At 39.2% G+C, this 14,525-nt stretch overlaps 1 protein-coding gene across 1 annotated transcript in view; it reads left to right on the top strand.

Moving 5' to 3' along the window:
* EPHX4 (epoxide hydrolase 4) overlaps nt 1-9,874 on the top strand; it is a 33,947-nt gene extending 24,073 nt beyond the window's left edge. Inside the window, exon 7 of the mRNA XM_058304807.2 lies at nt 8,165-9,874. Coding sequence (XP_058160790.1) covers nt 8,165-8,396 — 232 coding nt within the window. The 3' untranslated portion in view covers nt 8,397-9,874. The remainder of the gene's footprint in view (nt 1-8,164) is intronic.
* The last annotated feature ends 4,651 nt before the right edge of the window (nt 9,875-14,525 follow it).

Below are 14,525 nucleotides of genomic sequence, written 5' to 3'. Positions count from 1 at the left end.
ATCTAGGTGGGTTAAGGTCACATCAGATCTTCTAGAAGCACAACTCACCCCACTGAGCAGTTCATTATAAAGGATAATTAAAGCCAAACACATCTTCTAAATCAGGCTTTTATACTATGTCATAAGAGTATAAATACAGTGTAGTATATTATAATAGGCAGGCATGAAAACAGTGTTCATTTATCACCCCAAGCCTGCCCAGGACCATGGCGTGGTCCAAGGGCGTCCTAAACCTGGAACTGAGGAACCAGAAGGAACTGGGACTCTGACTAGCTATAGGACCTAACCTGCAAGAGGGTAAAGTCTAAGCTGATAACAAAACATTTAAAAAAAGCAAAACAGATTTACAGGGAGAAATGGACAAATCTACAATTACACTGGAATATTTTAATCCACCTCTTTTGGCAACTGGTCAACCAAACAAAATTAATAAGGATATAAAAGGTCAGAACCTCTCAACATATTTGGTATAATGAACAATACTAGAACACTGCACTGAACAATTAGAAAATATACTTTCTTTTCCATCACACAGGAACATTGACAAAGATTGATTACATACTGGAATATATAACCAGTCTTAACTAATACCAGATAATCAATATCATATAGATTATGTTCTCCAAATACATTGCAGTTAGAAATTGATAACAACAACTTTTTAAAAAACCCCTATATTCAGAAATTTGAATAACACATAAATAATTCATGGGTCAAAGAAAAAAATCATAATGGGAATTATTAAAAACTTACAACAAAATGATAATATCAAAATATAGTGAAATACACTACTAAAACAACAGGAAGATATATATAGTTTTACATGCTTATATTAGAAAAGGAGATTGAAAGTTAGTTATGTGGGAAGCAGACTTGGCCCAGTGGTTAGGGCATCTGTCTACCACATGGGAGGTTCGCGGTTCAAACCCTGGGCCTCCTTGACCTGTGTGGAGCTGGCCCATGCGCAGTGCTGATGCATGCAAGGAGTGCCCTGCTATGCAGGGGTGTCCCCTGCGTAGGGGAGCCCCACGCGCAAGGAGTGTGCCCTGTAAGGAGAGCCACCCAGAGCAAAAGAAAGTGCAGCCTGCCCTAGAATGGTGGTGCACACATAGAGAGCTGACACAACAAGATGACGCAACAAAAAGAAACACAGATTCCGGTGCTGCTGACAACAACGAAGCGGACAAAGAACACGCAGCAAATAGACACAGAGAACAGACAACAGGGGTAGGGGGGAGAAGGGGAGAGAAATAAATAAATAAATAAATCTTAAAAAAAAAAGTTATGTGTCCAATTCAAGAAGCTAGAGAAATAGCAGCGTGTAAACAAAAAAAAAATTGAGGGGAAGAAATAATTTAAGTTAGATAAAAGCAGAAATTAATTCAATAGATGACAAAGACAATAGATGGAATCAACAAACCAAAAGCAGGTTCTTTGAAAAGACTATTAAAATAGATAAACTTTTGGCAACATTGATCATGAGAAAAAGAAGTGGCACAAATAATATTAGAAATCAGGAAGTAGATATAGCTACAGATGGAGAAACTAGCAGTCTTTACCACCTCAGGTAAATGAAAAATATTTCACATTCCTTTGATTGGAAACTATTTTAAAACAAGTGTTGGTAATGATATGAAGCAAAGAGAATTCTTAAACACTGCCTATGGAGCATACAATCAGTTTGAAAAACAACTTGACCACATCGAGTAAGGTAAGGTTGAAAATGTGCATACCTTTCAATGAACAATTCCATTTCTGGGAGTATATGCTAAGGAAACTCCTGCACATGTGCAAAAGTGGGCATGTACAAGAATGTTTTCAGTAGTACTTGAATTATCAAAATAATTGGAAAAATGTAAATGTCTGTTAACAGGAAAAAAGGATCAATCTGTGTAAATGGATCGTATGATGAAATTCTATTGAGGAGTGAAAATGAACTAGAGCTACGTGTATCAGTAATGGATCAATCTTAAAAACATGTGTTAAAGCCCAAAAGCATGTTCTAGAAGGATATGTACCATACAATGCTGTCTTAGTTTCCTGGCTGCTAAGACAAATACCATACAATGGGTTGGCTTAACAAGAGGAATTTATTGGCTCGGGACTTTGAGGCAAGGGAAAGTTCAAGTTTGAAGTGTCAACAAGGTGATGCTTTCCCCGTCCCAAGACTGTGGCATTCTGGGGCTGGCTGCCTGGGTCTTCGCTTTTACATGGCCATGTACATGGTGACGTTGTCCTCTCCTTTCGTGTCCAGATTCCGTTAACTTCCAGCCTCCACCCCTCCCTATAGCTTTTTCCCTGTTGCCTTCTCTATAAGGCCTCCAATAGACTAAGACCCACCCTGATTCCGTTGGCTGCACCTTAACTAAAATTAACATCATCCAAAGGTCTTATTTTTAATGGCTTCACACCTGCAGGAATGGATTAAGATTAAGAACACATACACACAAAAGATTAAGAACATGTTTCCTGGGGGACACAATTCATCCTAACACAGATGCCATTTATATATAGTTTAAAAACATGCCAGATATCAGAATATATCATTTAGAGAAATATATATTGTTGGGATATTTGAGGGGATCCGATAAATAGCATGCCTTTTTCCTACCCCATTTCAGAACCAGTTAGAAATGAAACAAGAGTCGGCAGATGAAAACCAAAATATCACCTTCATTACTGATAAAGGCTAGATTGAAGCCTGGGCTTAATATGAGAATCAAAATGGTCTTGCTAACTCCTTACCTCTAGTCTAGACTTTGGAACAGCTCGCCTATGGGACAGTTTGAAGCTGAAGTGCAAACTCATCCTCACTTCCCCAGATCTGAGAGAAAGGGAGAGAAAGAGAATAAATCCCTTAGGCTCAGGACATATTATTTGATAGATCCACCCAGTATAGAGCTGTGAACCAACAGTTGTCATCTACCAGCCAGGAGTGGGCAAGAATCCAGGAGGGCTTTTAAGGAAAATGTCTACTCATGGAAACCAGAGGAGTGGAGAAGAAGTATCCTAACACATATAATAAAAGTTTTAAAATATTCATAAGCATGGTAAGAACAAAAATCAGCCTAGTTATTATTCATCAGGCTGTGATTCTTAACTTTAGTATGGATGAGAATCACCTGGAGAGCTTGTTAGAAGACAGAGGGATGGGCCCCGTCCCCAGAGTTTCTGATTCAGTTGGTCTGGGATAGGGCCCAGGAACTGGCATTTCTAAAAAGTTCACAGGTGCTGCTGGTGCTGCTGGCCAGGGGCCCATACTTTGAGAACTACTGTCTTAGGGTGAAGGGAAAAAAAGAAATGCTATTAAGGAAGGCTGTGCAGAAAGATGCAATTATATCTGCAATGGTTTTTTCTTTTTTTTTTTCAGATTTATTTTTTATTTATTTCTCTCTCCTTACCCCTTCCCTCCACCCCATTGACTGCTCTCTGTGTCCACTCACTGTGTGTTCTTCTGTGTCCGCTTGGATTCTTATCAGCAGCACCGGGACTCTATGTCTCTTTTTGTTGCATCATCTTGCTGCATCAGCTCTCCATGTGTATGGCGCCACTCCTGGGCAGGCTGCACTTTTTTTGCATGGGGCGGCTCTCCATGAGGGGAGCACTCCTTGCGTGTGGGGCTCTCCTATGCGGGGAACACCCCTGTGTAGCACAGCACTCCTTGCATGCATCAGCACTGCACATGGGCCAGCTCACCACATGGGTCAGGAGGCCCTGGGTTTGAACCCAGGACCTCCCATGTGGTAGGCAGATGCTCTATCAGTTGAGCCAAATCTGCTTCCCACAATGGTTTATTCTTAAATTGAGTTGGTAGGTGTGTGGGTGTTATTATTTTCTACTTTACTTTTTTTTTAAGAATTTATTTCCCACCCCTCCCCCTTGTTGTTTGCACTTGCTATCTGCACTTTGTGTCCATTTGCTATGTGCTCTCTTTGTCTACTTGTCTTCACTTTAGGAGGTACTGGAAACCGAACCTGGGACCCTCATGTGGGAGAGAGACACTCAATTGGTTGAACCACCTCAGCTCCCTGCTTTGCTGTATCTCTCATTGTCTTTACTCTTTGTGTCTCCTTGTTTTGTCAGCTCACTGTGCTTGCCTATCACACAAGCTTGCTCTCTTGCTCATCTTCTTGAGGAGGAACCAGGAACCAAATCCAGGACCTCTTGTGTGGTAGGCAGGAGCTCAATCACTTGAGCCACATCCACTTCCCTCTACTTTTTAATGAAAGTAATGAAATACTTCCACAAACAAAAGTTAACAATGAAGTGTATAACATTATGGAAAATGATGCATTAATACTTGCAAATCAGGTAATAACTCAGAGTTTGGGGGAGTAACATGTTAAATTCAGAAATAGGTTAGTTAAAATACCTTTTTTTTTAGGTGAAAGGGATATTTACTTATTATCATGCATTCAAAATACCCTATGAGATTCTATTATCTCCACTTTGATCATTATGAAGCCATAAAATGCATTTTGATAGATTAAATGATTAAAAATATAGAGCAATAATCATTACTACTTATTACAGATTTTTAGATTTTTTGTTTCTATACTTACTAAAATTATTTTTCTATTTAGAAATACTTCATTGTGTTTTCCAATAAGGTATTCAGTTTAACATACTATGCTCTTAAAATATTTAATGTTTTCTATTATTTTATATGTAACTTAAATTTCATGTGAAATCTAACATTTTGGAACCTCAGGACCAGAGAATATGCTTTTCTGGAAATGCCCCTTTTTCATTCCCAATTTAATCTAGTGAAGAATTTACTCTTTCCTTTTTTGAACCCAATAGGCTTTTTTTTTTTATATTTTTTTTATTTTTTTTAAAAAGATGCTTAGATTACATAGCTGTTACATAAAAAATAAAGGGGATTCCCATATGCCTCGCTCCCTACACCTCCCACATTTTCCCACATTAACAACATCCTTCATTAGTGTGGTACATTCATTACAATTGAATAACATGTTTTGGAGCATTGCCACTAAGCATGGATTATAGTTTATATTGTAGTTTGCACTCTTTCCCGCACAATTTTGTAGGTTATGGCAAGATATATAATGGCCTGTATCTGTCATTGCAATGTCATTCAGGACAATTCCCAAGGCCCAAAAAATGCCCCCAGATTATACCTGTTTTGCCCTCTCCCTGCCCTCAGAACCTCCAGGGGCCACTGCTTTCACATCAGTGATATAAGTCCCTCCATTGCTAGAATCACAATAAGTCTACAGTAGAATACCAGTAAGTCTACTTTGGTCCATAGTTCATTTTCATCCCCAATCCTGATGATTCTAGGAAAGTGATGCCCACTTCCCCTCTAATTGAGAGGGGGCTTCAATCCTATAGGGCAGATGGATGGAACTCTCTTGCTTGCAGTTGTAGACTCTCTCAGTTCCTTCGGATCGTTGTTGTCCATCATCATCTCCTTGTCAGTTGTCCTGTGTGAGTTCAATGACCAGGAGAGTAGGGTTTCAACTCCATTGAGATTCAGGGCCTGGCTGGTACATGAACAGGCCAAAGATTTAAGTCTCTTGGACGTACACCTAGTACTAATTATAGGTTCAAATATAAGGGTCAGAAGAGCCATGTGTAGGGAAACCACAAACTGAGTTCAACTCTGTCACACTGGAGAGCATAAATTCCAAAGTAGGGCCAAGAATTTAGTGCCTTGCCAGTGGGCCCTACCAATAGGCTTTTTTTTTTTTAATTAAATTTAATTTTTTTATTATCTTTTTTTAAAGATACATAAATGACAGAAAATGCTACATTTAAAAATATGAAGTTCTCATATACCTCATCCCCACACTCCCCACTCCTTGCACATCAACAACTTCTTTCATTAGTGTGGTATATTCATTGCATTTGATGAATACATTTTGGAGCATTGCTACACAGCATTGATTATAGTTTATGTTAAAGTTTACACTCTCCCCCAGTCCATTCAGTAGTTTTTTTTTTAATCTTCCCTCTCCCCTCCAGCCCCATTGTCTACTCTCTGTGTCCATTTGCTGTGCGTTCTTTGTCTGTTTTATTCTCATTAGGTGGCTCCAGGAACCCATCCTGGGACCTGCCGGAGTGGGAGAGAGGCAGTCATTCTCTTGCATCACCTCAGCTCCCTAATTCATTGTGTCTCATATTGTCTCTTCTCTGTCTCTTTTTGTTGCATCATCTTGCTGTGTCAGTTCTCCATGTGGGAGGCACCACTCCTCGGTGGGCTGCACTCCTGCGTGGGGCGGCACTCCTTGCACAGGGGGCACTCCTTGCATGGAGACACCCCTGTGCAGGGTGGCACTCCGTGCATGCAGCAGCACTCCATGTGGGCCATCTCGCCACATGGCCAGGAGGTCCTGGGTATCAAACCCTGGACCTCCTATATGGTAGGCAGAAGCTCTATCCATTGAGCCACATCCACTTCCCTCAGTGGGTTTTTAAAATTCCCCTTACCTTCCTGTTTCAATTATTATATGCACAGATATTTCTAAAAAACATGCAGATAAATGTTAGAACATATTTAGTTTTAAACATTGTATGCCCTCTAAAACATATGTGATTTGGAAGTGGTATGTAGCAATCCATCCATCAATAATTAAGTATGAAATGCATTTTTCTATTGGTTTACCTATTCAAAAAAACTTAATTTTTACAAGTATCATAACCAAATAATGGTTCCTTCCATGGGAGTCAAGAGTTCAGGCCTTGGTGAGCATTTCTGTCAACCTGCATATTCCAGCTACATCCCACTATGGACCTCAAATAGCCACAAGCCAAGATTTCTGATAACTAGCAAAAATGAGACTCATTGCTGGAGAGGTCTTGTTCCATCTAGTCAATGGGAGTATAATTTAACACCATCCCAACTTTCTGAAAAACAGTGTAGCAGAAGGTATCAAGAGCTTTAAAAATGTTTATGACCTTCAGCTCAGGATTTTACCTGGGTGCTAGCCCAAGGAAATTATCTGAAATGTCCATTAAGATTTTGTCACAAAATGCTCAGTATAGCATTTCTTAAAACAATGGAAAATACCACAAAACCTAAAAATTCAACTGTAGTAGAATAATCAAGTCATTTACAGGTAATTATACCATAAAATAGTGTCTTTTTATTTTGAAAAATAAATGTTTATTTTTGAAAACTGTTATGAAATGAGAAAATTCTTAACATGTAATGTAAAATGTGTATTTGTATACTGTGTATATATTGTATATGTTTATTGAATTGTATTTATCATATAGTTGTGACTATAAGCATAGATAATGACCAAAGGTTATTTTTCAGTGGGAATTATGCATGATTTAATTTTTATTCTTTATGCTGTTCTGTATTTTTAAAAATACATAACAAAAACTCTTTTTAAAGTCTTTTTGCAAAATAAATATAGTATCACGTATATTAAATCTCTGTCCATATATTCTCACTTTTAAGTTCCAATTTTCATATAAAATGCATCAGATTATTTAACAAACAAGTTAAAATGTATTTAAATAGTAACACAACATTCAGAAATCCTGGTATCCTTTTAAAGCAGGGGTTCTTAACCTTTTTTGTTCCCTGAACCCCTTTGCCAGTCAGGTGAAAACCATGGACCCCTTACTAAGTCCACACTCTACTGCATATTATTTAATAAATATATCACACCTGCACTGATACATCCCCACAAGAATAATGTTTTTTTGAATTTCAATTCAAACTCATGGACCCCTTGTTAAGAACCCCTGTTGTAAAGCTAATTATTCCTCATAGTGATGAATTTAATATTTAATTTGTAATCTTCACTATAAATTTTGCTAGCCTCATCCCATTTAAAATTTTATTGGATTCTTTCTTAGAAGCCTTTTAAATTTTTTATTGTACAGGTTGATTGCCTAATGCGGTGTCTCTCAACCTTTTTTTTTTTTCATCACCACCTCCCTAAGGAGCCTTTTTAGATACTTTTTTCCTAATCGCCCTCACCCCATGAAATTTTAATATCACTGATATGCTGTTTATCTGTCTACTGTATGTATATCCATGCTTTATATATATACAGAGTAAGGTATCTTGACCCCTTGGGGGCGATATCATCCTGTTGCGAGCACATGCCCTTATGGAGCATCATGGAGAAAATTGTTTTAACTTTTACAATGAGTCTCAAGCCCACGTGTTTTGTTTTTATAGCTGTCTGCCTCTCAGACATCACATGGTGACCACTCCAACACTGCTACTGTGGGGAGAGAGAGATGCATTTATGGAGGTTGAGATGGCTGAAGTCACAAAGATATATGTTCAAAACTATTTCAGGCTAACTATTTTGTCAGAAGCCAGCCATTGGCTTCAGCAAGACCAACCTGACATAGTGAACAAGTTGATATGGACATTTTTAAAAGAAGAAACAAGAAGAAAAGATTGACTTTTCTATATCTTCTGTGAGGGGTCTGTAATGAAATCTCCAAAATTTAAAAAAATTGTTCGTCAACTCCTATAAGCTTATTAGGGAAAACTGTTTTAATATGCTTTCTCATAAATATACTGACAAATGCTATTGAAAAAAAATTGTGTGTGTGAACAGGTAATATATAATGTTGAATATTCTTCTGTTGTATTTTACACAGAAAAGCATCTGCCTTAAAATGTATACACTTGTACAAAATGAAGTTGGGGAAAGTGGCTTAGTCATGGTTTCTTGCTTTCTTCACCCTGTTAATATATGGTGCCTTTAACAAATGTATATTAAAGATTAGCTGTGCCATCTTAAAAGGCAAACCTAAAATGGTGTAATTTTTTATTTTGTTGTTTGAAAACCCTTTTAACTATTTTTTAACCATTAAAAATTCTATTACCAAATCTCTTGGATTTATAGTGTACCTATCAGATTGAAGACAATTATGTCTAGATGAATATGAATTCTTAAAATGGGCCACAAATACTATTTACACTGGGGAAAGTAAACTATTTTTTTTTCTTGCCAATCAACCAAGAGATGATGTGGGGATTCCCATGCATGTATTTGTGTATATATTTGCTAAATATTGGAAAGTAGAGAAGCACACACATCAAATTACTTGCCTTAATTCTCCAGCTTAATTGATGAGATTTAGAAAAAGAATTAGAATGTCCTTTTGTCCTATCCAATGCAGCAAGAATCAAGTACTGCATTTCCAATATGCAATAGAATGTAAGTGCCACAGGGCAGAGACTTTTACTGTTTTGTCAACTGTTGTATACCCAGAATCTAGAATAAGGGTCTGGCGCATTGTAGGCACTCAAATATTTTCTTAATCAATAAATATTTAACATGCTGCTGGGCACTGTGGGGGAATAGAAAAGAAAGATGACACTTTCCCTTCAGAAGCAGACATAGAATGCAGTTAAATTAAACACGCGTTCAAAGTAGAAATGAGCATTACAAATAAGAGAAGAGAGTTACAGAAGAGTGAATGATACCAGCTCAAGGACCTACTACTCATTCTCTTTGGCTGCTCTGCTTTGACAGGGGAGATGACCAGTAACATCAGCAAAGCATATCTCCTTAGAAACCACAACTGTGTCCAAATAAGCCATAAGTTAGGGAAAGGAATGTTTCTTCACTTAAGCATTGTTCTGATAGTGACAGAGGAGAGTGGAATGTCCCCAAGAATTCTCATTACTTGTATTTAAAATAAAAGCCCAATTCTCTACAAATATTATTCTTTTGTCTCATAATAAAATTTCAAGGTAGGGAGTGTAGATGTGAAAAGGTGGTTTCACCAGTGACTTGGCTAGCGTTGGAGCCAGGATCTGACCCTACCTCTATCTGGTTGCAAAGCCATTTATATCCTGTCTAACACTGTTCTTCCTGTTTTATTGGTAATTTGGTATGCTCCAATAAATAGAAAAATCTTGCAGAAACTTACAATTTGACTTTTAATTCTGGGGAAATGAATTTAAAATAGCAATTAGCAAAGACAGGAATATTCTACATAGCATTATTAGAATTTCAAGTGCTATAAGATACAGAAGAATACCTGGTTCACAAAAACTTTGATTATGCCTTCCTCTTATCACTTCAGAAGGGCAGCAGCAAAAGAAGAAGCAGGCCTTGGTTGACTGTGTGTATGTTGGCATTCAATAAAGTAATTCTGACTTATTTTAACTAAAACCTGTTATAGACAAAGGTGATTTTAAGTTTTGTTGTTGTTACTTATGTCAGTTTGGCATGCTGGCTGCTTCATGAGCACTGATGTTAAGAATATGAGCCAAACTTGCCATGGCCAATTCTGGCCCATTATAACAGATATACTCCAGTGTTCCATGAATGTGGAAAAAGTGCTTGTAACAGATAATTCCCAATGCCATCAGTTAAACCTCTTAGGATCAAGAGATCTTACTGTGTCTTTAGAAATCAGTTTGTAGGGGGAGTAAATGAATTTGACTGATCAGCTGCCAAAGCAGTTCCCAGAAGGTAAACTTCATTGGTAATGGCATGTAAATTTTTAAAATATATATTTTTATTTTTAAAGAAGTTTTAGATTACATAAATGTTACATAAAAATCTAGGGGAGTCCCTTATACTCCTCCCCCTTCCCCTCCCAAACTTTCCCACATCAACAATATCTTTCACGAGTATGGTACATTTGTTACAGTTGATGAACACATTGAGTCACTGCTACTAACCTTGGTCTATAGTTTACATTATACTTTACACTTGGCACCGTACAATTTTATAGGTTTTGACAAAATGTATAATGGCCTGTATCTGTCATTGCAATAATGTCATGGTATGTAAATTTAAATGTTTCCATTAATATTCATCTATTCAAATTAATATGGACAGTCCAGAGATTCAAGTCTCCTGAGCATACACCAACCCAAGCACCAACCACAGGTTCAGTAAAAGTGACAGAAGAAACGTGTAGAGAGATCACATCTGAGTCCAACTCCATCACACTCAGGAGTACAAATGCCAAAGTAGGGCCCACTGGCAAGGTGCTGAACTCCAGAGCCATCTGCCATGACCATATGACCTGAGTGTCTCTGTAGCCCTCAGGGACACCACTACTTGGGTTGTATCTACTTTGGCTCTATGAAATCCTGCTGAGACATGTGTAAGCACAACCCATCTGATGACCTCCCAACTCATTTGAAATCTCTTAGCCATATAAACTCATTTGTCTTTACCATTTCCCCCTTTTATTCAAGGTCTTTTACTAGTTGCATCACCAGCTGGTGCTTGGTAGTAATCCCTCAGCACCAGGGAGGCTCATCCCTGGGAGTCATGTCCCACACTGGGGGAAAGGTAATGCATTTACATGCAGAGTTTGGCTTAAAGTGTGGCCACATTTGAGCAACATGGAGGCAAATTAATATATCCCTAGTTTGAATATCATATATGCTTAATATAAAGGTCAGAAATGGTTATGTGAAGAGTTTATTAAGCACATGTCAAAAGCAAGATTTTTTTAAAAAATTGTTCTGTTGATATTTCTAATTCTCCTGTTACATCATTTACCATCTTGGATTTCTCTGATTTTAAAAGTAATACATCAGGGAAGTGGATGTGGCTCAAGCAACTGGGCTCCCATCTACCATATAGGAAGAGTTCGATACCCAAGGCCTCCTGGCAAAGGCAAGCTGGCCTGTGAGGTAAGCTGACCCACGCAGGAGTGCTGGCCAATGTGGAAAGCTGACACAGCATAATGATGCAACAAAAAGAGAACAGAGGAGATACAATAAGAGACGCAGAAGACCAGGGAGAATTATTGCCTCTCTCCCACTCTGAAAGGTCCGAGGATCAGTTCCTGCAGCCGCCCAATGAGAATACAAGCAGACAGAGAAGAACACATGGCGACTGGACACAGACAGCAGATAACAGAGGGAGGGGGGAGAGATAATAAATTTAAAATATTATTAAAAGTAATACATCATTTCCTATTAAGCCACAATTAACTCCAAGAATTCTAATTACATGCAAACAGAAATAAAATTTGAACTAGAAGGAGCGGTGGGCTCAAGGACAGCCCCCACATGCCCACTACCCACTTCCGAAGCCCTGGTCTTCATGACTTTGCTCACCAGGAACTCTTAGTCTGATTCAGAGTTTGCTGTGAAAGGGACTAACGATGCCGTCTGCAGAACCTGGCATAGCGCCATGGGAGGCCAGGCTCAACCTGGGCAAGACCAAGCCCTTATACCTGCTGCAGTGGCCAACCCCGGCAGCGCGCAGGCGCGCAGGCGCCGGGCGTGCAGCGTCCTAGGGGGCCGCCGGGGCACCCGGGCGCGCTCTGCATCCGGGCACTCTCCTCGCCTCCCGGCTGCCGGCCGCGCTTTCCACACGGGCCTTCCGGCTCAACCCGACCAGCGCGACCGAGCTGGAGAAGAACACCGGCACAGCCGTCTCGCAAGCTCTTGTTTCAGGCGACTTTCCTTTCTGTGGGGTTCTTGATCAACGTTAAAGGCGGAAAGGCAGCACGAGGCGAGGCCCCCATCTTTGTTTCAGCGCCACACAACAATTTCTTCAACGCAATCGCTGTGTGGTACCATCTGTGGTCTCCGCAACTAAAAACGCACAAATCCCGGGGCAACACGGTCCCTATTCCAGAAAGAAATTTCGTAAAGAAATCTCTGTAGCTAGTGACATCCCAACAGAAGTGGCCAGAGATCATGATTTTCCAGCAAGGAGTGTGTCCCAATGTACCAATCGCTCCTGTCTATTTTTATTTTTTAACAAACGTGAGAAGCAGGTGCTCAGCCACTGAGCTACATCCGCTCCCCAATGAGAGTTGGTGTTTATTTGTTTTGTTTTTAGGCTATACCAGCGATAGAACGGGCGCCTCCTACATGGGAAGTGTCGGCTCAACCACTGAACTACCTCCTCCCCCACTGGTAACTCTTATAAACTAGAGACCTTCTTTGCAGGTGTTCTCCTGCAGCCAGTGCTGCTCAGGCACCCAAATGACTGGACACAGTGACCTGGACCTGGCAGGGGTCATCAGCCTTCCAGGTCTGCATGTTAACCTTGGTCAGCTCTTCACCAGAATGGAGGTTGAGTTTATGCCTGTTCATAGCCCAAATGATGAAGAGAAAAAAAGACCCAGTCCTTTTTGCCAACACACTAAGAATCACCCTGGCAACTGGGGAGTGCCTGTGACAGACCACTCTTAGGAGGACTGCAGACTGATATCTGCGGGTCACCTTCAACCACCCATGGAAGCTGGCTTGATGGAATTTACAAAAATTAGTCAGAAATCGAAGATAAATTGGAATAATATCCATCAGCATTTGGATGAATATGCTACAATTGCAATTGCCTCCAGAGGACAAAAGACAGAAATAGAAGAGTTTGCAAGATACTTAAATCTCCGCATTTCCAAGCTCTTGAGACAATTCTTTGCCCACTTTGACAGGAGTAACAATGTCAGAATAGACTTTAGAGAGCACCGTGATAGGTTTGACAATCCCATGCAACACTGCAAACACAGAAAAGATTTTGCTTATGTCATTTAGGCTTTTTGACCCTGGTGAGAATGGTTCCATAACAGAACAGGAGTTAGCTGCTATACTTGGGGCCGCTTTTGGAGTGCTGGATCTTGATGTTTCCAAACTCTTCCAGGAAATCGCTGGGCAGAACTCAGTGTACATTTCATTCAAAACTTTTGAGAAATTTGATCTGAAGCATCCAGAATATATCAAGTTATTTAGTTCATACCTAGATTTCCAGGCAGCCCATATATTTCCATTACAAGAAGTACAAGTTTAATCACTGTATTCAAATGTTAAAGTCAGTCCTGAAAATAATGAACGTTACCATACATTTAGTAACTATTACTGAAATAAAAGTTATCTTTTGAAGAAAACTTAATTGTTTTTACTCTAAGTGGCATGGGCTCTTGATTATGATATAAAAATGTGCTTGAGGAATGTTTTAGATATCATTTGACCTGCTTTTCTCCTCAGAAAAACAGCATCGTATTTGTTTCAGTATGACCTAAAGGACCTCCACTTTTTATTCCTCACAAAAAAGATTTGCTGGAAAAATTCCTCTTTGCTCTTTCACAAAGTAGCACAATTTTTTTTGTATCACAGGACAAAATAAAAAGAACCATCAGGAAGATATACTACTTTGGATACTATTGAAACCATTATATATGCTGCCGCTGCCTATCATTAAACAAGATGGTAGTAAGAAATGAAAATTATAATTTCTCTGTGCATGAAAACTTTTGAGTGCTGATTATCACCATCAATGGAGCTAGTGAAACTTAACTGCTAGGAGGAAACAAGTGCTAATTTAGGGGGAAAAAAAGGCATTACTTAATAGAATGAAAAACAATGTGGGGGGGAATGTTAAATTCTAGGGGGTAATCTTAAAAAGTGCTTTGTGAAAATAAGTTATAAGCTTAATATACCCTGTGGCAAGCATTTTGAGAGCTCAGTAGAATAGTCCTAGATCATTGTATTGATAGCCAGGGTTATCTAGGGAATCAGAAAAGATAGGATAATGAGAGAGAGAGTGTCATGGGGACATGAAACAAAACTTTTTCTAGTGGATCACTAAGCATAA

This window comes from Dasypus novemcinctus, chromosome 9, assembly GCF_030445035.2.
Source record: "Dasypus novemcinctus isolate mDasNov1 chromosome 9, mDasNov1.1.hap2, whole genome shotgun sequence".
Lineage (NCBI taxonomy): Eukaryota > Metazoa > Chordata > Mammalia > Cingulata > Dasypodidae > Dasypus > Dasypus novemcinctus.
Note: the sequence above shows the minus strand (reverse complement) of the source record. Positions and strands in the feature narration are given on the sequence as shown.